At 38.0% G+C, this 26,827-nt stretch overlaps 1 protein-coding gene across 7 annotated transcripts in view; it reads left to right on the top strand.

The window, feature by feature from the left end:
- Nucleotides 1-26,827, top strand: part of NKAIN2 (sodium/potassium transporting ATPase interacting 2) — a 1,166,031-nt gene that overhangs the window by 116,182 nt on the left and 1,023,022 nt on the right. For 4 of the 7 annotated variants that reach the window (XR_011388541.2, XR_016234504.1, XM_089333709.1 and 1 more), the window contains one exon: nucleotides 15,754-15,813. The exons of the other annotated variants lie outside the window; for them this stretch is intronic. Coding sequence is in view for 2 of the 4 variants with exons in the window: in XM_089333709.1 (XP_089189835.1) it covers nucleotides 15,754-15,813 (60 nt within the window). In the remaining 2 variants the exon portion in view is untranslated. The remainder of the gene's footprint in view (nucleotides 1-15,753; nucleotides 15,814-26,827) is intronic. 7 annotated transcript variants of the gene reach the window in all.

The raw sequence follows: 26,827 nt of genomic DNA, 5'->3' as shown, positions 1-26,827 counted from the left end.
GGTAATTAATAGCTACATTTCAACCTACAACATGTTAGATGGAAAGAAAAATGAAGTATATAAAGTTAAGTTTGAAGGAATAATCCAAAAAATAGCCAACCAATGGAGTAAAAAAAAAAAAAGTAATTCAGTTAGTTATTTCAGAACAGTGAAATATTTTGTGAGTCATCCCAGCTAGTAACTCTTCAGTTGACTATGTTGACTGGCTGTTTTATAGTGGTATAGAAAAGTTTTTGGAGGAAAGAATGTTGCTGAAGAATACTTAGTGAAGCTTAACATAGCACAGTGGGAGACATATGATTTACTGAAAATATCTGTATGAAATTTATGTTCTTTGAAAGTGAGCCCACATATTAAAATCTGTATATTACAAAAGTCAGAATGCATATTGTAACAACCAAGTTGGTTAGATATTTGGTAGTCTTCAATTTTTTTTAGCATCATCAAAAAATTCACCAACTAAATAGATTAATTTTTCCACTCCTAGTGAGCACATTTGGGTGATTCAGTACTTCATCTCCACATTATTTGTAATGATGGTTCTGTGTTTGTAAAATTTAATGGAAATGTGTTGTCTGTTCTTGAAGTCTACATTCAGGTATGATATGTTGTGGATGACATGTTGCAGAACCCTATGGTTACAGCAAAGCTCTCCCTTTAGTGTGTGATTTATTTATATAGTTTCTTTATGGTGACACTGCTGTAGATTCAGATCCTTACAATGAGGAGCCATTGCCCACATTAAAACCAGATGGAAAAATTAGCAATAATGAATGAAAAGCTGTAGCAATTAAAGGTTAATAATTCTAAAGCATGTCATGATGCTCTTACCAGTTCTCACACATCTAAGTATTTTGCACTCTGCTACTCAAGTTCCTAACAGCTATAAATATATTAAGGTCAAAGGCTTGAATAAGATCATTTTAGGAGAGGATGAAATCTTAATGAAGAGCTTCTTTTTCCAAATGAGGAAACAGAGGTCCAGGAAATTTATAGGAATTTTCTAAGCTTAAATATAGTTACTGACAGAGTCATAATTAGGCTTTTGTTCTGTTACCCTATCATCCATCATTTTTCTCTGTTTTGGGAGGCTGAAGGTAAGTCTGTCAATAGCAGATGATTTAATGCTATGCAGATGAAGGAGTCAGACTTTGTTGGTTGAGATTCTGCATCTATTTCTTACTATGGACTTTTGGCAAATTATTTATTACAAGGCTTTTTTTTTTCTTTTTTTTCCCCTTTCCCACTCCCTCTCCCCTTCCATTCACATCAAGATTCATTTTCAATTCTCTTTATATACAGAAGATCAATTTAGCATATATTAAGTAAAGCTTTCAACAGTTTGCACCCACACAGAAGCATAAAGTGAAAAATACTGCTTGAGTACTAGTTATAGCATTAAATCACAATGTACAGCACATTAAGGACAGAGATCCTACATGAGGAGTAAGTGCACAGTGACTCCTGTTGTTGACTTAACAAATTGACACTCTTGTTTATGGCATCAGTAATCACCCTAGGCTCTTGTCATGAGTTGCCAAGGCTATGGAAGTACAAGGCTATTTCTTAAAATTGGTATCCATCAGTTTCCTTACAATGAGGTTAAGAATACTACTCATTTCCCAAGGATAATTGTGAAGATTAAATGAGTTAATATTTGTTAGTGATATTAAATATTACCTGTGACAAATTAAATGGTCTATAAATATTTCTTAATATGAACACCAAGAGGATAAACGATTGCAGCAAAAAGGACACATTGCATCTTATTACAAGAATTCGTAAAATAGAATTTTGAAAACTGGAGGTGTGAGCATTGAGCCTAGCAGTTAAGATGCCCAAGTCCCATATGGTGGTATTCTGGGTTTGATACCTGACTATGAAACCTGACTTCAGCTTCCGCTAATGCAGAGCATGGTGGGCAACAGTGAGGACTCAAGTAATTGAGTTCCTCCCAGTCCTTGGCTTCGGCTTAACCAAGCCATGCCAATGTAGACATTTGAGGAGTGAACCAAAGGATTCCACTTCACCCCTCATTCTCTCTCTCCCTTGGTTTCTTTACCTCTGATAATGTTTTAGAAGTTTGTTGGAAAACTCGAATTAAAAGACAAGGACTGGCATTGTGGTGTAGCAGGGAGAGCTACCTATAATACTGGCATTCCATATGAGTACTGATTGGAGTACCACCTGCTCCATCTCTGATACAGCACCCTGTTAGCACACCTAGGAAAGCAGTACAAGATGGCCGAAGTACTTGGACCCATACATCCATATGGGAGATCTGGATGAAGCTAAAGGCTCCTGGCTTTGATCTGGCCTAAACCCAGCTGTTGCAGCCACTTGAGTAGTGAACCAGCAGCTGGAAGATCTTTTTCTATCTCTGTCTCTAATAAAAATGTTCATTTTGCTGTGAAAAATTTTGAAATTCATGCAGTTTTTTTATATATAGCACATACTTTTTGAAGACTATCACCCCTCATACTATAGACAATGTTTGCTTTAATAATGCTAATTTAGCATAAATAATTATAGATAGCAAGCATATCATGAGTTCTAAAGATTAATGGAGGTCATATCTGATTTCTTACATTTTTAGACCATTTATTTTCAAATATATTCTATATTTTTCTGTTCCTTAGGATATTGTCAACTGTACATTCTTTGGATATAATTTCTAAAATGCACTTCTGAGTAGCAAAGAAAATTTTAAGTCTTAGAAAACATGCAGAGGTACTATTTAAAGGAAAGGCGACCACAAAACACACCAAACACCAGAGAACGGGAAAAAGATTATAGTCGGGTCAGGGAAACCCGACAGGCTGCCTCCCTGTGCACACAGAGAACAGTAGTCTCTACTGGGAGAACAGGTCTTGTATAGCTTTGCAGAGGTAAGGAAATGGGAGCAGCAAATTCCATTAGGGTGGTGGTGGAGCTGATGCTTGTGATTGGGCCATTTGGTCACCTGACCTCTAGTAAGCCAGGCTGAGTTTAGAATGAAGCTTATTGTGCAAAATGGCAATGGGGCCAGAGCCTAAAATGGCACCACAGATAAAACTGTACCATTTTATTAACAACTACAGAGGAAAAAATTCTGAGCTACATTTAAGACTTGATTGTTTTGTTTCTTTTAAATCAGCAATTAATAATGTATTTTTAGTCTTTTGTTTTCCCCACAATAATCCTTGAACAGTATTATTGGCATATTCCATAAACAATATGAGATCAATATTCAGGTTCTTATAGAATACTTTAAATTTATTTGAGAATATTTTTCTTTGTTCAGATTACAACAACTGGTTTTTGTTTGCTTTGGTTTGAGAACTACATATTTCTACCTAATTACAGGTCAAATCATCTTTATATATTTATTCCTTTTTAATGACCTTAATTTTAAGAGATTATTTTAGGGAATAGTTCAGCCCTTGTTTTTGGGACTGTCCACACTCAAGAAAAATAGCTTTAGGCTTAGCATTTTCTGTGCATGTCTGAAATGGCAACTGCACTGTCATGCAGGCTTCACATTCTTGAGCTATTTTCAGCTCTTGCTGCTTTTAAAACAGAGTGGAGAGGAAACGGTAACTACAGAAGGGTGAGCTAGATCATGCACTTTCAAGTGTAGACCTGGCCTTAAAGAACAATCTTCTGAATGGCATTGAAAGGATAAGACCCAGAAGAGATATTATTTTCTCTGTTTTAATGCTTTTTGAGTGCATTGCAAGTGATGCTTGACCTGTGTATCATAAATCCAAACCAGAACGTTTTAGAAGAGTCATTTATATCTCAGCTTTTCATGCTTCCATTGCATCCTATGATAGTGCATCTTCTCCTATTATTAGTTAGACTAAGTGCTTTCTAGGGACATTTTGAGTTGACATGCATGGAGCTGGTTGAGCTGAATGGCATATTCTAAATGAGATAGCCTGTTTAAGTCACCAAAATTGTTCCAGTAAGGTCATTATATTTTACCCCTTACTTCTCTAGAATGACCTGAAATGGAAGAAAACTGGGTTCAATCTGCTGTGAGTAGACCGCTTTCTCAGCCCAAATTTAAGTTTCTTGGCATTTATTTCAAGCACAAAGAAGGAAAAATAATTGATTGGGCAAAGTCACTTAGTAATGGTGACATGAGCAGTCTTGTCTCTATGTGAACAAAAGATTGAGAGGATGCAAGAAAGAGGGAAAATAAATTTTGGGATAATAGGGAAATGTTATTATTTGTTATAATAATAATTATATTATTATAATAATAAATAATAACCATTATTATTATTATCCTACATATTAAATGAACATCCAACTTACCTCATGTAAAATGACCTAAAGGAAAGTCTTATTTCAGGATTTTCTTTGTAATAATAGTTTCCACAAAGGAGAAATGGTTAAATAAAGCACTGATTGAACCACAAAGTTCTAAATAGGATCACAACAAAGTTAGAGATGTGTTAGAGGTTAGGGAATATATGATCTATGCCTGTCATTTATATTTCTACCTGTTTTAAAGCATTCTGTTGGGGTTGGTGCTATGGCATAGTAGGTAAAGCCACCGCCTCCAATGGCCGCATCACATATGGGCACTGGTTTGAGTCCTGGCTGTTCACTTCCCATTTGCTATCTGCTAATGGCCTGGGAAAAGTGGCAGAAGATGTATAAGTGTTTGGGCCCCTGCACCATGACCCAGAAGAAGCTCTTGACTCCTGGCCTCAGCCTGAATCACTTCTGGCTGTTGTGGTCATCAGGCAGAATGAACCAGCATATGGAAGATCTCTGTCTCTTCCTCTCTCTTTGTAACTCTGAATTTCAAATAAATAAATAAAGCATTCTGTTTCATTTTTGATGTTTAAGAGTTTTTTTTTATTATTATTTGAAACAGTTACAGAGGAAGGAACAGAGAAATCTTCCATCTGTTGATTCATTCCCCAGATGGCCTCAATGGCCAGGCTGAACCAGGCTGGCAGGACCTTCATCAGGGTCTTCCACCTGAGTGGCAGGGGCCCAAGTACTTGGGTCATCTTCTGCTGCTTTTCCAAGCTATTAGCAGGGAGCTGCATTGGAAGTGGAGTATCTGGGACTTGAAACAGCACCCACATGGGATGCCAGCATCCCAGGCAGTGACTTTACCTGCTACATCACAATATTGGCCCCTCATTGTTGAATTTTTAAACAAACCCAGGATCAATAAGTAATACAGAATCAATGTCATAGGTGTTTAGCTTTTTTCTTTTCTACTCATTTATAAGCCACAAAGATGACCCAATATAAAAAAGTAAGGACTTCCATTAATCTGCTCCTCAATAAAAATCTATCATTTCTTTGAGGTTCAACTCATATTCTGCTTTATATCTTAAGTGCCCTGCTGTGATCACTGATAGTTAGGAAGCTATTGCCTTCAGAAACTGGGAAACTCATCTTACTCTTACTTAAAAAATAAAGCAGCTTATTACCTCATATAAAGACATCCAAAGGTAGAATGAACTCATTGGTTGCCTGATTTTGGTTGTGTATATATATATATATATATATATATACATACACACACACACACACACACACACACACACATATATATATATATATATATGTTGCAAGAAGAGTTTGATTTTTGCCTTTTGCTCCTGTGTTCTCTAGAGTCTTTCTTGTGTCCTCAGGCCATTTCATCTTGTGGTTGTAAGAAGACACCAGCAAAATCTGAGACAGGATGTCCTCTGTTTATAGGGGGAATGGAGGGAGGTGGAAAGAAAACAGGACATCTTCTAAGACCTGAAAAGCCTTTCATTTTGTCTGCTGGAATCCATCCCGTACTGAAATCAGTAATGAGCTGATTAATCAGCAGGTAGGGATGTGGTTAAGAACTGAACAAAGTAGATTTCTTTAGAAATGAGAAAAACATGATATGCAGGTTGAGCAAGCAGTTATCAGTATCTGTTTTAATCAGAGGTCCTATGTAAAAAAATTACAGACTATTTCACATTCAGTAGGGTGGCTACTATACAAAATAATGGAAAATATCAAGTTTAAGTTAGGATGTGGAAAAATTGGAATACTGGGGGTGAGGGGTAGGGAAGGAGGGTCTGGCATTATGATGAGGTGGGTTAAGATACCTCCTGCAATATTAGAATCCCATATGAGTGCTGGTTTCCAGGTTCTAGCTGTTCATTTCTGCTACAGCTCTCTACCTGAGAAAGCAGAGGAAAAATGGTTGAAGAGCTTGAGTCCTTGTCACCCATGTTGGAGACTCAACTGGAATTCCCAGCTCCTGGCTGCAATTTAGCCCAGCCCCAGCTGTTATAGTCATTTGTGAGTGAACTAGCAGATGGAAGATTCTCTCTGTGTCTCTCCCTCTCACTATGCCTTTCAAATAAAAAATGAAATTGGAATACCCACACGTTGCTAATGGGAGTACAAAATAGTGCAGTCACTGTGGCAAGCAATGTGGTAGTTTCTTAAATAGTTAAAGAATTCTCATATGATTCAGCAATTTCACTGCTAGGTATATACCTATAACAACTAAAAGCCAGAACTTATACATATTTGTATGCCACTATTCATGGATGCATTATTCAGGATAACTGAAGGATAGCAATTAAACAAGTGTCTATCAACAGTTGAAAGAATAAAATGAATGAAATTCCTTGACATGTCACAACATGGATGAACCTTGAAACCACTGTACTAAATAACAGAAAACAAATACAAGAGGACAAGTGTATTGTTATTCTTTTATAAAGTACCTAGTATAGGCAAATTCATAGACATAGGACTAGAGTTGAAGTTATGGATGGGGAGGGAGAAATTTAGAGTTATTTAATGGGTATAGAGTTTGGCTTGAGATGGTAGCAAAGTTATGGACATAGTTGTGAAGGTTATAGAGGATTGTGAACATCCTTAATGCCACTAAATTGTGCACATCTAAATGGATAAAGTGGTATTATGCCAATGATATTATTATTTCTTATAGTTCTAGAGTCTGGGAAACCCAAGGTCAAGATGCTGTCAGGTTCAGTGTCGTGATGTCCTATTCTTCATGGAGGGTACTGCCCCCGAATGGTGGAAGGGACAGAGAAGGAAAAGAGAACTGTTGGTTGTCTAGGTCCCTTTGACAAGGTACTAATCCCATTCATGAGGGCTTATAATCATCTTGAAAATTAATACTATTGCATGTGGATTAAGTTTCTTCATGAATTTTTGAAGGGTCACAAACATTCAAACCATTACAACAGACATACAAAAACAAATTCAGAGGCTGGGAATTTCAAGAGCTTGGGAATAAATATGAGTCAAGAAATTCTTCCTCCTCATTCCTGCACACCTAGGATGATCTAATGTGTACTGTTGATGTAATGTTCATCAATATATTGTCCTAATTTCCAAAGAGCAATGCTCAAGCATTTGTGCTTACTCCTATAAGAAATATTATCTTGGGGCCAGCTCTGTGGTGCAGTAGGCTAAGCCTCTGCCTGTGGCTGGCACCAACATCCCATATGGGTGCCAATTCTTGTCCAGGCTGCTCCATTTATTTATTTATTTATTTATTTATTTATTTATTTATTTTGACAGGCAGAGTGGACAGAGAGAGAGAGAGAGAGTGTGAGACAGAGAGAAAGGTCTTCCTTTGCCGTTGGTTCACCCTCCAATGGCCACGGCGGCCAGCACACTGCGCTAATCCGATGGCAGGAGCCAGGTACTTATCCTAGTCTCCCATGGGGTGCAGGGCCCAAGTACTTGGCCCATCCTCCACTGCACTCCCTGGCCACAGCAGAGAGCTGGCCTGGAAGAGGGGCAACCGGGACAGAATCCGGCGCCCCGACCGGGACTAGAACACGGTGTGCCGGCGCTGCAAGGCGGAGGATTAGCCTACTGAGCCGCAGTGCAGGCCAAGGCTGCTCCTCTTAACAATCTAGCTCTATGCTATGGCCTAGGAAAGCTCTAGAAGATGGCCCAAGGGCATGGGCCCCTGCACCCAAGTGAGATACTCCTGGGGAGTGAAAAATGCATGGAAGATAGCTCTCTCTGTGTCTCTGCCTTTTGCTTTGTAACTCTATCAAATAAAAATAAATATTAAAAAAAAAAAAAACATGATCAGACTTACCCCAGTCAGAGTAACTGCTACTCCTTCCTTGAGGAGGACCATTGTCCTCTTTGTACTTGTAGAGCTGGGATGAAAATATAAATTTTCATTTAGCATTTCATCCAATACTTGTATTTGGATGGATGAATGGACTTATACAGAAAGACTTCTAATGGAAAGACTTCTAATGTTTATCTGGAATTTTTTTTTTACAAATTAAAAAAAATATTTAAAGCTTTTAAACTATCATGTAATGTGTATACTGTCTATGGGATACAGTGCAATATTTCAACAAATCATAAAGCAATCAAATGAGACAGCTACTCTTTGTCCTGTGATCTGTATCCTTGTATAATCCTATCTTCAGGATGAGGGTTCCAGGACTCATTTACTTCAAATTTGACTCCTTGACAATGATTGAGCTCAATTTATAGTATTGCTCATGAAATAAAGTTGGAAACAAGCAGAGGGCATAATAAACTATTTGGTGATACTAAATAGAGTATGATTAAGTGGATTTTAATTCTTTATATTTAATGTAAGACATCTTTACTTTGCCTCTCTTTTCAAATAATTTGTATTAAAAATATGTAGCTGTTTAATTGAAACTCATTGATATGGCACACTAACTTTCCTCAAATGGTTCTCCCAGCCCAAATTTTCCTCTTAATTGTATTGAAAAGTAAGGAAATACATAACATTATTGAGCCTGAAAGTTCTAAAGGATGGCAGATATTTACTTTGGTCAGTCCACTCATCTTAAAGCATTAAGTAATTGATGCCTACAACTTGAAAGAATAACCTACCCAGTGTCATATTGTAGGGCAAAGCCCAGGAGTTAGGTTACTTGTCCCTGTTAGCTATACTTTTTTCAGATAACCAAGTAATAGGCTATAGAATTCCTTTGAAATACAAAGGCATATGTAGTATGGTCATGCCCAACCCTAAGCTGTCATGCACACATCTTCTCTCTAAGGTTTCTGTCGTAGATCACACCAGAGGGAGAAAGCTCTTTGCCTACGACGTAAATTCATAGAAAACCTCAGGTCTTAAATTTAAATGTTTGATCTTAAATCTATATAAAATTCCTTATTTGCAGAGACAGACTGATGACATTGAGAGAATGCTACGGTAATTGCCCTAAAGTTAATACTCATATTTCTTATAAATTTCAGAGTTTTGTCAGGTAGCAGAAATATATTTTTTTAAGTGAAAGATGTTAATAGTTTAATTTAAACATGTAAGATGTATTGGTATTTTAAAAATTCTGGTTTAGGCTGGTGCCGCGGCTCACTAGGCTAATCCTCTGCCTGCAGCGCCAGCACCCTGGGTTCTAGTCCCGGCTGGGATGACGGATTCTGTCCTGATTGCTCCTCTTCCAGTCCAGCTCTCTGCTGTGGCCTGGGAAGTCAGTGGAGGATGGCCCAAGTGCTTGGGCCCTACACCCACATGGGAGACAAGGAGGAATCACCTGGTTCCTGGCTTCGGATCAGCACGGTGCCTGCTGTGGTGGCCATTTGGGGAGTGAACCAACAAAAGGAAGACCTTTCTCTCTGTCTTTCTCTCTCACTGTCTAACTGCCTGTCAAAAAAAATAAATTCTGGTTTGGCTTTGTTTCCTTCAGTTTTACATGTTCAAGTGTCTCAAAAAGAAACAGCACTGGGATCTCTTTCAAGCCCTACAATCCTACCTGTGTGTGTTGACCACATAGCCCATGTGGCTTGGCATTTGCTGCTCAGTGTGGGGCAGCACATCACTCCCTTTCAGAAATGTTAGCCAATCAGAATGTAGCCTTCTGAGTCAGAAAGCATTTTCAGAACCACTCAAGATACAAGAGTAACTGAACCAAATCAAGAAACCTTTTACCTTGGCAGCGAAATTGAGGGAACAGGAACAGTAGAGAAAAACTCAGATTGTGAAGATTATTGCTGTTTGACAAATGGTGCACAAATTGACTGTTTTTTTTTGTTGTTTTTTTGTTTTTTGTTTTGTTTTGTTTTTGTTTTTGTTTTTGACAGGCAGAGTGGACAGTGAGAGAGAGAGACAGAGAGAAAGGTTTCCCTTTGCCATTGGTTCACCCTCCATTTGCCGCCGCGGCACGTGTGCTGCGGCCGGCGCAACGTGCCTATCCGAAGGCAGGAGCCAGGTACTTATCCTGGTCTCCCATGGGGTGCAGGGCCCAAGGTCTTGGGCCATCCTCCACTGTACTCCCTGGCCACAGCAGAGGGCTGGACTGGAAGAGGGGCAGCCAGGACAGAATCTGGCGCCCGACGGGACTAGAACACGGTGTGCCTGTGCCGCAAGGCGGAGGATTAGCCTAGTGAGCCGCGGCGCCGGCTGACTGTCTGTTTTTAAATGACCTGTGAAACCTGAGAAATAATTAAGGAAGAGGATAAATAGAAGCTATCAAATAAAAGCAGAGGATTAAAAAGGTAAAAAATGGCAAAGGGGAGCAGCAGTGATAGAGAAAGAGAATTAGAGGGGCAGCAGAGCAGTGGATTTGTTGAGGAGGTAAAACCCAGAACCCTCCAAAATTAGTCATGTTACACCATGATTCTGTGAAGGGAACTAATGACTTTACAGGAGAATACATGGATAAGAGGAAAGATCAGGGAATGGAGGAGGTGATTTCAACTGAACTTCATTTCAAAGGCCATTCAAAGCAATGGCAACCATCATAATTCAACACACTAAATAAGGTGAATTTGAACTTGATTAAAACAAATCTATAGGTTGTGTTTTGATGTAATTATAATATAACAATCAAGCTAAATTGAAAGACAAGATTCTCTCAAGTTTTCGCAGGAAAACAAAGTATATTTCAAAAAAATTTGAGACTGGAAATGGATCTGTAAAATCCTTGGGGTTCTTTCAGAATTGATGTGTATCTCCTTTCTCAGTCTTTCTCCTTCCTTGCCCTCCTTCCCATTTCTTCTGTATTACTGCCTGCTTTCCTCTTTTTCCTCTACCTTTCTTTTTTCTTTTTCTCCACACAGATCTCTCTCTCTCTCTCTCTCTCTCCCTCTCTCTCTATTCTCTCCCCCCCGCCACCGCACACACAAGCCACAAGTCTGTTTTTGCTTCACTCTGCACATAAAATTCATTGTCCGTATACCACCAGCTGACTTCACCCTCTTCCTCTTCACATCTTTTCTGGTCCCCTTCAAACTTTGGATTTCACGTGGTATTGTTTCACCATTATCTCACTGTACCTGGCATAATTTCTTGATGTTTCTCTTTACACATTTTGTACTTTGAAGAAAAAGAGTCCTGCTGGCATAGCTCTCGCTTTCAGGTCTGCCTATAGGCTATGCCATATGCTATAAATCAGCTGTCCATCTATCTAGTGCTGATTCTCATGCCACTCAACTAGGGGTACAACCAGTATATGGTCATGGTAGCATGAAATGTGGATGCTTAGGCAGAAGAGACTGATTGGGATGAGGAACTGGCCAGAAGAGATCCTTTGTCAACTTCTCTGAGTCTGAAGCCCAAAAGTTTTACAAGATCATGGATGCAAATGCAGTAGGTTTGAGTTGTATGTAGAATATCGTGTGGTTCAACTCAGATTCTAGATTTCATTTATAAAAGACATCAGCCATACAGGAAAGTTGTGTTAGTTGCAACAGAACAAAGAAGCATTGAACTTGAGAGGTTGATGAATTACCGTAACATTCATTTATGTTCCTTACATAATATCAGATCTTAGAAAGGCAGCTGTTCATTTTTTTGTGCCTGGTAAATCATCTCAAGCTGCTATGGATTCAGTATCATTCGTATGACAAAATTAGGCAAGTCAACTGTGTCTTACAAGAGTGGTTCATTTCTCCTGATGTTCTATTACGCTTGCAGCTGCGTTTGCATCTCAGACATGTAATGTTAACTGATGCTTGCAGTGATCCAGACTCATTAAGGAAATGTTGTATTATGTCTGGCACAGTACACTTCGGAAGGAAAGAGACACAATGGAGTGGGAACTAAGGCTTACTCAGTGAATACCTGCTTTTAGTACAGATACTAAGAGAGATGGGCTAGTTATTCTATTGCCTTCATGCAAAAGAATCCTAAGGAATAGATATACTTTCACGTTACAACTGAGAAAATGTGTTTGGATAGGATAAGTAAATTTTCCAAAGTCAGGTTAGGACTCCAAATCCATTTTCCTCCAAAAATTGTGCTCTTCCTCTTACAGTACTTTATTGTTCAATTTTTGATTTTTATAGGAAAGTTCTAAGTAGGGATTTAAGAGTTGTTTTGGCTAGTGAATGGAAATATTCACAAAAAGAAGAGAACTAACATGAACATGTATGATGATTTATTATCTGCTGGGCTGTGCATTATTATCTTAAGTTGCAATTTTGGAAATCGAAATTCATTGAGCTGAAGTGGCTTGCCGTAGGCCACACACTTGGAAAGCCCTCACTTCAGTCTCTTTCACAGTCTTCTCTTTCTTAATAACTACTTACATGTTTGTAAATCTAGTTCTGACCTCAGTCCTTTTATTATTTTCCTCTTATATACATCTTTAGGGTAGTTTCTAAAGTAATAAGTCTTAAATTTATAGCTTCAGTTCCAACTCCTATTTTGTTTCCTACCTAACTTAAAACTTTCATATCTCCTAAAACATTGAAACTCAGAATATGTAATTTGTTATTTTCCACACTCCCCCACAGTGTATTCCACAATACCTTGCCTGTTGTAGTGAATGACTCTGGTTTACCAAGCAAGAAATCTACATGTCCTTCTGCTTGGCCAATAGGTGTGAACTGACCTGTTATCCTTGATTTGCATCTCCTTCTCCGTATTTCTATGTCATTCTTTAGGGTAGGCCAGTTCTGTACTGTTGCAGAAACCTTGTTAGTCTGTCTTTCTCAGTGCCATTCGAATGGCCTTTCTATTGAATAGTTTTATAGTTTATTTCCTTGCTTAGAGTTCTTCAGTGGTCCCTTATGGCCAAGAGCATAGCATTAATACCTCTTGCATAGTGCACATAGCCCTTTATAATCTTGGCCCTGTTCACCTCTGTAATCTAGCCACCCACTCTCCCTTTCCAATGACTCAACAATTTTGGGATACTTGTGTTTCCCCGTCACACCAAATACTCTTCCAGTATTCTAACTTCTCCTTTGATGTTCCTTTCACTTGTTGCTTCACTGAATCATTCCTAATGTTTTCTCTCAAATGTAATTGATTATTGAGGTTTTCCAGGCTACTATTGTTCTTCATTCACACTTCCAGTATAGCCAATAACATTGAGTGCTGTAATTAGACATAACCCTTTGCTTCCTAGAATGATAATGGGCTGAAATGCAGTTTGCACTGGGATTGCCACACTGCTCTTTGTGCCTGGTAACCTTTCTCATGAAGCAGATATCTGTGCTGAGTGGTTGGTGGTTATGCCATACAGTTGTTAAATATATTGTATATGAACGTAAGCTTACTAACATGCAGTGTCTGGCATAGAGAGGTTGCTTAAAAATACCTGGTGATTCTTGAATTATGAATGACTGAATGCTTGTGTTGTGGTCAGTTCCAAAGCCCTATCTCCTCTTTTTTCCCTCATTTTCTCTGACTGTCATGGCCAAATGGGTTCTTTAAACATATCCACCTGGGCTACTTCTGTACTTTAGCCAAACAAAGAACAAATGGAGCCCATGCTGAGTTCTCATATTGGAAGAAAGCTTACCTTTCCCATGAAGGCTTTGTTCTTAACAAAGGAAATATCCTCACTTCTTTGTTATTCCTAAACTGGTTCTGAGACTACACACTGCACATACAGGTCCTCTAATAACACACATTTCCACTTACAGCACAGGAACGGGACATGAGAATGAGAGTCCAGATGGCATTTATCACTGCAGGATGAATCATGATGAGTGTGCTGAGTACCTCCCGTAAGCTGGAAAGCCCCTGGCTGACACTGATACAGGCTTGATGACACTGGCTTCCTTCACAACTCTATCACACTGAGCTTGTCCCTTGCAGTTAATTTTTTTCCCCCTGAATGAGCTGATATTAAGGCAGGTGATGCCACTCCTATGTTGGTACAATTGCTTTTCTAATGGAGCACTTTTTTTTTTTTATTTTATTGTGTAACTGTGGCTTTACATTGAGGGATGTTAAACAGCTATATGTATAATATTTATCGTCATTATTTGTGTTCTTTTTTTTTTTTTTTTTTGACAGGCAGAGTGGACAGTGAGAGAGAGAGACAGAGAGAAAGGTTTCCCTTTGCCATTGGTTCACCCTCCAATGGCCGCCACGGCCGGCGTGCTGCAGCCAGCGCACCGCGCTGATCCGATGGCAGGAGCCAGGTACTTATCCTGGTCTCCCGTGGGGTTCAGGGCCCAAGTACTCGGGCCATCCTCCACTGCACTCCCTGGCCACAGCAGAGAGCCGGCCTGGAAGAGGGGCAACCGGGACAGAATCCGGCGCCCCGAATGGGACTAGAACCCGGTGTGCCGGCGCCGCAAGGCGGAGGATTGGCCTACTGAGCCGCGGCGCCGGCCCTATTTGTGTTCTTAAAAGCCTATTTTTTATATTGTTATGTCTTCTTAACAAGTTCTACTGGAAAATTTTTTCCCTCTTGGTATCTGGAATTGTTAGTTGTCTTCATTATTATTTTAATGATACAGTAACAATAAGAAATTCACAAGTATTTTCAGTATACAAATAATTAAATAAAAAGCAAGGCTAAAACTCAAGATATAATATTTGGTTGAAGGCAGAGTTATTTTAATGTTGTAGCATTAACATGTACAGTTGATTTTTAAAGCAGATATGCAGGGCTTTAATTGTGTCCTTTCTCAAATTGGTCTAATCTTGTCCAGTATGCATCTTTCCTCTCCATCCTTGTTTGGGATTTCTTTGCAGTTTTATAAATGCACTTTTAAAATCTGTCTGATGGCCGGCGCCGCGGCTCACTAGGCTAATCCTCCGCCTTGTGGCTCCGGCACACCGGGTTCTAGTCCCGGTCGGGGCGCCGGATTCTGTCCCGGTTGCCCCTCTTCCAGGCCAGCTCTCTGCTGTGGCCAGGGAGTGCAGTGGAGGCTGGCCCAAGTGCTTGGGCCCTGCACCCCATGGGAGACCAGGATAAGTATCTGACTCCTGCCTTCGGATCAGCGCAGTGTGCCGGCCACGGTGGCCATTGGAGGGTGAACCAATGGCAAAGAAGACCTTTCTCTCTGTCTCTCTCTCTCACTGTCCACTCTGCCTGTCAAAAAAGAAAAAAATGAATTAAAAATAAATTTAAAAAAATCTGTCTGATGAATCACAGATGAAAGTACATGAACAGCATCGAAATCTCAGAGCCGTATGTTATGACATTTTCACTCTAGCTTCAGATTGGTTCACTAATCAGCATTGTTGGGGTGGAACATTAGTGGGATGATTTTTATTTCTCCATCTCATTTGTCCGCTATGTCTACAAGACATGAGTATAGTTAGACATAAGTGGCTTGCTTAAATTAATGGGCACTAGGTCTGCATAGTTAATCTGCCAATTTCCTGCCCTTATTGAAAAATCATCATGGTCTTCATTGTCATTGCCATTATCATCCATCTACTCAAATACATTTAAATAAGTAACCCCTAGTCTAGCTTCTAACGCCATTCCCATGTCTCAGAGTGGCTGTTAATGTGGATTAACTTCCAGTTCCATGGTCTCAAATGCCTAAATTCTCTTTCAGGTTCCTATTGAATCCCAGAAGACTTACTCTTCTACCCTGCTTGCCTCCATCCCTTCCCAGGTACCTTCATAAACTGAGATGACAGATCTGAAGTTTTTTTTCTTAATTTCACATGAAAGCTGTTGAGACTAAGCTTCCTCTCATTTTTCAGATCTTCTAAAGAAAAGTTTTTCAGATCCTGTGTGCAGAAAGGTTGCCTAAATGACTTATTGTGCTGCTTCTGTCCCCACTTCTTTGCTCTTTCAGGGGGTTTTAACATATTCCCTTCCCACTAGTTCCTCACCTTCCTCTTTCAAAACTGCCCAGGAAGTCAAGTATTCTTTAAACTCTGCCTAGCAATTCTTCTCTCCCTGGTTGCCACTCACAATATGTACTGAAAAATACTCCAAAGTCTTTAGTGAAGACAGGGCCTGCTGCTCACACTCTCCACAAAGGACGGTTTATGTTACGAATAATAACATCTCTGTTGTATAAACAGTCGTTCTTTACTTTGAGAAGAAAATCTATGAGACAGGTATTGATATCACTATGGTATTGCTAATCCCGTTCTTTGGCAGATCTGCTGGTCTTCAGAAGGTCCATAATCAGTGAGTTGTGAGGCTGAAATTTGATTGCCAGTTTGTAACTCAGAACTGGGCTGAACTGAAGCCAGGAAGTAAGAATTCAATCCAGTTCTCCCACATGAGTGGCAGAAACTCAGTTACTTGAAATATCACCAGTGCCTCCTGGGATCTTCCTTGCCAGGAAAGTGGAGTCATGAACCAGAGGACTCAACAAACCCAGGTATTCCAACCTAAGACACTAGCACCCTAGCTAGTGACTTATCACCTGGAAAAATGCCCTCCCTATTTTTTCTTTTTAGGATCCTTGATCACAATGTAATTTATTCAGTACCATGGGATGCTGTTTGTTTTAAGCTGGGTTTGGTAATTTACTTCAGGAGCCAACTTGGATTTGCTGTTTATTGTTATCTGTAGCAGAACTCTTCCAGTGACAAGTGTATAAATACTGCCTACAGTTGAAATGGATCTAACACTTAATTTACTTGGTGATGAAAACCATCGCATTTGAAAATGACAGATTGTCTTCTAGTTTTCCCTACTTTTCCTTCTCAAACCCAAGATGTCATGGTCTGGGAGTGTGGGTGGGTAAAGATTGTGGCTAAATGATCTTCGCCACACTGGGGAGAAGCATCTGTTGGACCTAGGTAGGTCCTTGTTCAGCACACACTGGCTGACCTATACTCACACATGCAGAGTCCAATGCTAACTCCTGTGAGGTCACCATAACCCTGAGGTGGGGGCCCTTGGATAAGGACATGGACTGTCTCCTTGGAATCTATTCTTACCAGAATCCAGTAAGACCTGGGAATGTTAGTTTGGCATCTCCTTCTGAAACTGCTGCTTCAACTGCTTAACTAGGCTGGTCTCACCTATTGGCACAGAACTCTCTGCACTGTGGGCCCTTTCATAGCAGTAGGCTATGTCCACCCACTATAGACCAAAGCCCTCAAACTAGAAATCAGAACAAAGATTTGCTTCCATTTTTGCGTACACCTTCCAATAAAGGTATGTGATGAGCAAAGGACAATTTTCTTACTTTCTCTAGATCAATCTCCTTTAAAAAAAAAAAAAAAAAAGACTTCAACCTCACATTGATGGTAGGAAAGAGAATCTACACTACAGCCTAGTTAACCCCAAGAGTTCAATTCTTCAAGCTTAGCTTTTGACATTCAAAAGGGGAGAATGAAAAAACTTGAGGAGTATTTTACCTAAAGAATTTCCAGGCTCTCAAAGCTTTTGATTTGTTGGTTAATCATAATTCACATCAGAAGTTGACCATTATATCAGTTTTTCTCTTTGCAGTACTTAGTAAAGAAATTTTGATCAGTCCCTAGGCAGATGGATGCCTCAGACAGGCTAGGAGAAAAAAGAAGAATATTAAATGAGCAGTACTTAAAATAGTCTTTTCAAGTAAAAGATTGGATGTATGTATAATCTTTAAGTTTATATTTGATAACTTTTTTTTGGAGGAAAGGGAAGCAAAAGTAGCAGTTGTGAGGTTAATTTTTTTATATAATAAATGCTAGTATTAAACATCAATGGCTTATGTTGTAGGCCTATTGCTCCTTTGCTGTGTTCTTTTAAAAATTACATTTTTCATGTTAATATTGTCCTTTGTATTTTTAAATACATGTCACTTCAATTTGAACAGTGTTCTACTTTGTAGGACCACAGCTTCTAATTTAATTTGTTTATTCCTAGTTTGATGCTCATACTTTTTATTCAGCCATATTTTCATACTGAATTTATTAGAAAGTTGCCAGTGAAATAGATTTTATTTTATTTATTTTTCATGACTTAATACTTCATCTTTTTCTCTGTAGAATAGTTTTCAAGTATCTGTATTTCTAGTTTTAGAAACACATTGCTATATTTATATTAGAGCCTCAAGTGACGGGATCCAATTTAATATTTCTTGATGTTTTGTTGAAGTGTTTAATAAATTCTAAGAATCAGTAAATGAAGCATTTCCTTCTTTACTATGCATCTCCCTATTTCTATACAGGATGTTTTTAATATTTTAAGATTCTTGTTACTGCTACAAATTGAGACGTTGTTTCCTTGTGGGTCAGAAGTAAATTTATGGTAGATGTTCCTCTTCCTGTTGTCTCTACATATCACTTTCTATAAAGAAAGTGAAAATTTCTTGAATGAGAAATGGAAACATCACACAGTTCTCTTCCTTTGTTATAGAATGTTTCCTGGCTCTAAATGGGGAGTTATTCATTTCTGTATTATTAATGAAGATCTGTTACTGTAATTGGTTTAAAAGAAAGACTTCTCAAGATACAACTAACTGGTAATTTCAGAGAACTGAAAAGAAGAAAGATTAAATTGATCTTTAGTTTGGTGCAAACCTTTCTTTTCCTTGAGGTGTAATGACTTTAAGAAAGGTGGTACTAGGTTTCTTGACTAGATCTTAGTTGTGTTTTAAGTTTTTTTTTTTGATTGCTAGACACATTATAGGAAAATAAAAAGTGCATAGAATAATCTGTATGTCTGCAGTAGTATAACTACGTGTGTAGTCTTGAAATATAGAAGGGCAGTAGCTAATTTAAATACTAAAGGACACAATTTATTAAATGATGTCAAGTGCAAAATGGCCTTGTAAAAATATGTTTCTGTTAGAGAAGAAGATAGCCCACTCTTACACACCATTTATGGGTATGTAAGACTGCACTAAACAACCTAACTGTAGACTAGATGGATTTTATGGTAAAAACGCGTGGCTCACGGGAACGAAAGTTGATGTGTTTATGCTATCCTTATGCATACCATCTAACAAAACCAATATGAAAATGGCTATTAAAACATGCATTTTATTTTACTTTAAGTAAAAATTTCTACATCTGGTGAAAGATAGATCAACTGCTTCTGTCTGTCTATTTATCTATCTATCTATCTATCTATCTAGCGGATATTAATAGGTTTCATGCCTATTTTCATGTTGAAAAACATCTTGAAAGGTATGCCCATTAATATTGAAATGGCACTACTTCCAGTCGTGAAATTGATTGCACTTAAATATTAGCACAAAATCTGGGCTATCAGAAAATTTTAGTGCTGTCTTAGATCTTATGATTGCAGAATTAATTTTAAAACTCTGTTTTGGGATAATACATTCCAAAAAGAGATTTAAAGAAGCATCAGTTTTTCAAAGGGCTCCTATCTGCTTGGTATGCTTTCTTCAGTGGTACTCAGGAAACAGCTGTCAGATAAATTATAAAAATACATTATAAACAAAACCAACTCATCTGTTTAATTGATTTTAATCTAGCTTCATCTAGACAGCATAATGTTCTTTACTGATAGTAGGATGAATGATATGAATGCAATTACTTAGCAATTCAACATGACATAAAAATATATAGAGCCTTCATCTACTCCTAATATAGTATAATGTCCAAGGAGGCAAGTTATTGGTGGGAACTATTGAAGACCAACTGGTAATTAGTCATACTGCTTTGTTCCAGTTTAATTTTAAAAAACAAAGGAGGTGACTTGATTACTGATAGCAATAGCAATGACTTATGGGAAATTCAACTGAATAATTTATTGATTGATAGTGACTGAAAATCATTATCCTCTGATGGTTGTTTGAACAGCTAATGTGAAACCATGCAACTGATGCTTATCATGAAACTCCTACTAAATGAGCTGTTTTCTAATTGTTGCTTTTATTCCTTGCAGAATAAAATGGAATATAGTGAAAAAGCTGTGAATCTCAACTTGGGTTTTTTTTGGCTGAAGGAGAAAATGATTTTCTGCCAAAATAAGAGGTGCTGCATTGTACTTAGTTACCTGGAGAAATGCTAAATATTAAATGATGAAGAATATCAAAGTTCCTGTACAATGGGATGCTTTGTGATACTCAATATCAAAGATTGGCACAGCCTATTCTGTACAGAAGTACTTAAGTATTGCCTATGGTGTTACTGTCTGCCAGATAAAATGAGAGAAAGTTGACTCTGACTGATGTCAGTTTCATTTATTTATTTCTCTTTCTAACTTAGCATCTCCTGTCTTCTTATAGCAGTTTTTACTGTTTTTCAACTGTTTTCCCAAAACAATCAGGACTATAGTTAGATTTCAAGACACAATTTAAAGGGTAGATGCAACTATATTTTTTTAAACTTTTATTTAAAGAATATAAATTTCCAAAGTACAGCTTATGGATAACAATAGCTTTCCCCCCCATAACTTCCCTCCCACCTGCAACCCTCCCCTCTCCCTCTCCCTCTCCCTTTCCATTCACATCATGATTCATTTTCAATTCTATTTATATACAGAAGATCAATTTAGCATATATTAAGTAAAGCTTTCAACAGTTTGCACCCACACAGAAACACAAAGTGTAAAATACTGTTTCAGTACTAGTTATAGCATTAAATCACAATGTAAAGCACATTAAGGACAGAGATCCTACATGAGAAGTATGTGCACAGTGACTCCTGTTGTTGACTTAACAAATTGACACTCTTGTTTATGGCATCAGTAATCACCCTAGGCCCTTGTCTTGAGTTGCCAAGGGTATGGAGGCCTTTTGAGTTTGCTGACTCTGATCATATTTAGACAAGGTCTAAAGTGGATGTTCTCTTCTCCCTTCAGAGAAAGGTATCTCCTTCTTTGATGACCTGAAGTTTCCACTGGAATCTCACTCAAAGAGATCTTTCATTTAGTTTTTTTGTTTGTTTGTTTGTTTGTTTTTTTTTTGCCAGAGTGTCTTGGCTTTCCATGCCTGAAATACTCTCGTGGGCTTTTAAGCTGGATCCAAATGCCTTAAGGGCTGATTCTGAGGCCAGAGTGCTGTTTAGGACATCTGCCATTCTATGAGTCTGCCGTGTATCCCGCTTCCCATGTTGGATCGTTCTCTCCATTTTTAATTCTATCAGTTAGTATTTGCAGACACTAGTCTTGTTTATGTGATCCCTTTGACTCAGTCCTATCATTATGATCGATTGTGAACAGAAATTGATTGCTTGGACTAGTAAGATGGCATTGGTACATGCCACCTTGATGGGATTGAATTGGAATCCCCTGGCACGTTTGTAACTCTACTATTTGGGGCAAGTCCGATCGAGCATGTCCTAAACTGTACATCTCTTCCCTCTCGTATTCCCACTCTTATATTTAACAGGGATCACTTTTCAGTTAAGTTTCAACACTTAAGAATAATTGTGTATTAATTACAGAGTTTAACCAATAAGATTAAGTAAAACAAAAAGAACTATTAAAAGGGATAAAGTAATAAGTTGTTTATCAACAGTCAGGGCAAGGGCTGATCAAGTCACCGTTTCTCATAGTGTCCATTTCACTTCAGTAGGTTTCCTTTTTGGTGCCTAGTTAGTTGTCACCAATCAGGGAGAACCTATGGTATTTGTCCCTTTGGGACTGGCTTATTTCAGTCAGCATGATGTTTTCTGGATTCTTCCATTTTGTTGCAAATGATTGGATTTCATTATCTTAATACATTGGATATTGAGAATAAATAAAGATATAACCAAAGTTTAGAAAGATCATTTACATACATAATTTTAAACCTGATCAATAAATTCTAAGTTAGTTAAAACTATTGTGTAAAGAAAAGCCTTATAATGAAAACGTTAACTGATTTTTATAACATTAAACTGTAGAATGTTATTCTAATGTACTATGTAGCATTTTCTTTAAAGATGTATTTATTTACTTGAAAGTCAGAGTTACACAGGGAGAGAAGGAGAGGCAGAGAGAGAGAGAGAGAGGTCTTCTATCCCTGGTTCATTCCCCAAATGGCCAGAGTTGCACCAATCTGAAACCAGGAACCAGAAGCTTCTTCCAGGTCTTCCCATGTGGGTGCGGGGCCCCCAAGGACTTGGGCCATCTTCTACTGCTTTCCCAGGCTGTAGCAGAGAGCTGGATTGGAAGTGGAGCAGCTGAGATTCAAACTGGCACCCATATGGGATGCCAGCCCTGCAGCTGGAGGCGTTTCCCGCTATGCCACAGTGCCACCCTATATAACATTTTAAGTGGAAAAAAAAGAAAAAAAATCAATTAAATGTGTGTGATTTAGCAACTGAATTTTGACAACTTTTGTGTTCCGACAGACTTGGCTCATAGTGGAAGTTTATAAAAATGTCCAAACTTGCAATAGGAAATTACCTGTTTGTTCCTGTCACCTTTGAAGTGATCAAATGTTTCTTATTTGCCTGCCGTGTGTACCTGCCATAATTAAGTAGAGTCACCTAATAGTTGGTTGTCTCTCAGTTACCTTTCATGCTGTTGCAGTGTTCAGCCTTGCATTAATGATTTGTCACAATGCACAAGTATATGACATCTCAGAAATGAAATGCCAAATGCCTACTTTTAATTCTTGACTAGTATGATCCAATGTGAATTTTTCACTGAAATATTTGTCTCCCTTGCTGGGATGTAAGCTTAACTAGCTTGACTGGGATGAGAGAGGGAGAAAGGATTGGTGTAGTGGATCTTGTAATTCTTAGTCCCTTGGAGGTCAAATTATCAGTTGTTTTTCAAGAGTCAATAGTCATGGAATTAACCATATTATTTATATATTTATGAATAATCACAAACAAAACTGGGCTAATTACAATTCTGTGACCTTAAAAAGAATCTAAAGAATGGAAAAGTTGCTAAGACAATTCAGTCATTTCTTTTATGAGAAATGCTTGCATTCTGTCAAGAAAGTGAAGGGTCTGAAACTTTGCCCTAGTCTCAAGATAAAAGTTTAACCTGCCACATTTTCCTGGCATATGCTGGCAGAGGGCTTGCTACTTTTGGAGCACAGACAAAGGTGTTCTTACAACACAGCAAGCAGCATGAACTTCATTATCCCTCCAAGTGTTTGGGGTTGGCAAGAAGAGACCCTGGTTGTATACTGTGCATATGAAGTGTCTGTGTCATAGTCAGGGAGTCCTGAGATTTAGAAACTTGAACTTTTTATAGTGAAAAGAAAAAAAGTGCTAATCTATCTGAATATTTATATATGAAAAGTTATTATCTTTATAATTTTGGAGGATAAATAAACCTGACCTATGTTTTTAGGGGAGACATGAAATCTGTCCTCCAAGGCTCTGTTTACTTTACAAACATCCTTGAAAAGATATTTCAGAACAAAAGCACATTAGTATCTTGACTCTACATATTTACAGAAATGAGACTCATAAGAGCTTTTGCTCCTGATACGCCTATTTTGTATTATGGATTATGGTGAACTATAGGTAAAATGATTAACCAGACTGACAAGGTGCTTAATGAAATTGTATAAGGTATACATTTCTGATTCATATGAAATAGAAATGTATAGGAAGGTTGCATTATATAGGAATGCTATTATATATGAAATTTAAGAGTACTATTAATCTTTGACTGCATATGGATGACATACTTTAGTCTAACATTATTTTAATAGATATATACCAGACTAAGATTGATTTAGTATTATTTCACTTTTTCAAACAATATAATGTTGTTTCCAGATACTTGTTGCATATAGTTGTGATTTGTCCTTTTTTTTTCTTTATATACAGAAGATCGTTTTAGTATATATTAAGTAAAGATTTCATCAGTTTGCACCCACACAGAAACACAAAGCATAAAATACTGTTTCAGTACTAGTTATAGCATTACTTCACATTGGACAACACATTAAGGACAGATCCCACATGAGGAGTAAGTACACAGTGACTCCTGTTGTTGACTTAACAACTTGACACTCTTGTTTATGGCGTCAGAAGTGATTTGTCCTTTAACAGTATGTATTAAGACTGAAAGGACCAGAATTAAGAATCAATCCTGAGAATTTTGAATTATGTAGTAATAAATATATCCTTATAAAATTTGTCATGGTTTTAGGTTTTCAAATTACTTTTTAAAATATTTAGTTTATTTCTTTGAAAGGCAAAGTTTGAGAGAGAGAGGGGGAAGAGATAGATCTTTCATTCACTGGTTCACCCCTAAATAGCCAAAATGACTGGGACTGTGCCAAGCTTAAGGCAGGAACCCTGAAATTCTTTTGGGTCTCCCACGTGAGTGCAGTGATCCAAGCGCTTGGGCCATCTTCTGCTGCTTTCCCAGGCCACAGCGGAGAGCTGCATCAGAAGTGGAGCAACTGGAACATGAACTGGCAACTGTATGGAATGCCAGCATTTTTTTTTAAAAGCACAGCTTTGTTAATTCCAAAATCTGATAACTATAATAAATCTATCAAAATGACATAGAGCTTGAAGAGCCCCTCGTAGTAATCTAACTCAACATCTTCATTTTACAAATGAGGACATTTAGGCCCAAATATTAACAGACTGATTCATAATTTTGTAAATTATTATTCAAAAATCAGAGTATGACCTTGGTCTTCCATCTGTCAGTTCACTGATCATTCATTATTATATTAACTAGAATCTGATATGACATTAATTTTAATAAGTATTATCATTTTACAGATCACAAAGGAAAGAAAAGAGAGTTCAATACAAGCACGACAGTGTCGTTATGATAGTCCCACCCAGTGAAGAATCTATTACATCTGTCCCTCTGGGAATCATTTTTTTTTCATTTATTCAGAGGGATGAGGCAGTTTTTACATAAATAACAGTAATAAAATGTGATAATTCATGTAATTGTGGATATCTTGCATTCTTATGTTTCATAGATTATTTGTTACATTGAATAAAAATCAGTATTTGTGGTTATTCCTCCACTGAAGAATATTTTACTGAGACAAAATGTATGACCTGTCCTGTCTTGCCATGTATCTTCCTTAAATAAATTTTTGTTTCGGTGATAAGAAGATATTTTAAATAGCAGTTAAACTCAACACATGTTGTACCAACATGCCCGAGGCTCAGTCTGGAGAAAGACATTTTGATTTGCTATGATCAAGAGGAGGTAATTGCCACTATGTAATTAGGTGAACTATGACCTTTGCCTTTGTCTTCACGGTCTTTCTCAGAAAACATCTGTTGTAAGGGGCATATTGATTTCACTGATGTTAAGTGTAAGATGATAATAAAATCTGAGTCAGAATTGGTGACAGATGATACTGCCTAAAGTGACACGAGAACATGTTTCAAAATATTGATCAGTATTGGTACATAATAGTGTGATTATTTACCTAGAAGGAGTTTTTATCTCTTGCTAGTACATTCAAACAGAAATACATCTGGAACTCTTGATTATATGCATATTCTGTTTTCATACTCTGACAAATTGAATAGGTTATTTGGTTATTTAGTAACTGCACATGTTCAAAGTTTTAACTTCATGTCTGTTGGGATTCTCTTACCTTAGAAAGCTTATATGCAATGAATGACATAAATGACTGGGTTTTTAAGATTTAATATGTTCCATTCTCCATTATTTTTCAAAATTGAAATACTTTCTTTTTTTAAAGATTTATTTATTTATTTGTAAGTCAGAGTTACACAGAGAGGAGAGTCAGAGAGAGAGAGAAAGGTCTTCCTTCTGTTGGTTCACCCCCCAAAATGGCCGCCAAGGCCGGAGCTGTGCCGATCCGAAGCCAGGAGCCAGGAGACTCTGCCAGGTCTCCCACATGGGTGCAGGTGCCCAAGGACTTGGTCCATCCTCTACTGCTTTCCCAAGCCATAGCAGATAGCTGGATCCAAAGTGGAGCAGCCAGGTATTGAACCAGCGCCCATATGGGATTCCCGTGCTTCAGGCCTGGGTGTTAACCTGCTATGCCACAGTACCAGCCCCTGAAATGCATTCTAAATGAATATGATTTAGAAATCATTTAACTGGGGAAGGTTTTGTGGCACAGTAGGTTAAGCCACTGCCTGAGAAACTGATATCCTGTATTTGAGTGTTGGTTCAAGTCCTTTGCTTCAAACACAGCTGCCTGCTAATACTCTTGAAATTCAGCACATGGTGCTCCAAGTGCCTGAGTCCCTGCCACACATTTGAGAGGCCTGGATGAAGTTCCTGACAACCTGGCTTTGGGCTGGCCCAGCTCTAGCTATTGCAGGCATTTAGGGAGTCAACCAGCAGGTGGCGGATCTCTGTCTCTGCTCTCTCTGTCTCTGTCCCTCTCTGTCTCTCTCTCTCTCAGTGTGCGTGTGTGTGTGTGTGTGTATCATACCTCTCCCAATCACTCTGCCATTCAAATAACAAAACTTTTTAAGTCATTAAATCACTCAAAAAACACTTTCCAGTTATGTACTAAATTTATCTGGATCATGTTGCTGAATATTTAGCAATAAAGAGTTTAATTAGATTTTTTTTCTTTTGGGAGAAAATACCTTTGGTTGAAATATGCTGAGTCTATACAGAGGACAGAAATTTAATTTCAATTAAATTTCCAGACTTCTTCTTGCTTGCTAAGTCGTAATTACTATTTTGACAGTTATATCTCATAGACATTTATTTTAATCGCATATGTTAGCAATTCATTTTGGCATAACAGTCTCTGCCATTGTTGTGTTACTGAATTATGCTTACAGAAACTATGTCAGGAATTCAACATGTGGAGAACAGTAATTAACCTGAATCATCAATTA

The sequence above is a fragment of the Oryctolagus cuniculus genome, chromosome 5 (assembly GCF_051225735.1).
Source record: "Oryctolagus cuniculus isolate XC-2025 breed Fujian yellow rabbit chromosome 5, ASM5122573v1, whole genome shotgun sequence".
NCBI classification, from domain to species: Eukaryota; Metazoa; Chordata; class Mammalia; order Lagomorpha; family Leporidae; genus Oryctolagus; species Oryctolagus cuniculus.
The sequence above is the reverse complement of the archived record's forward strand: the minus strand, read 5'-3'. Positions and strand labels throughout refer to the sequence as shown.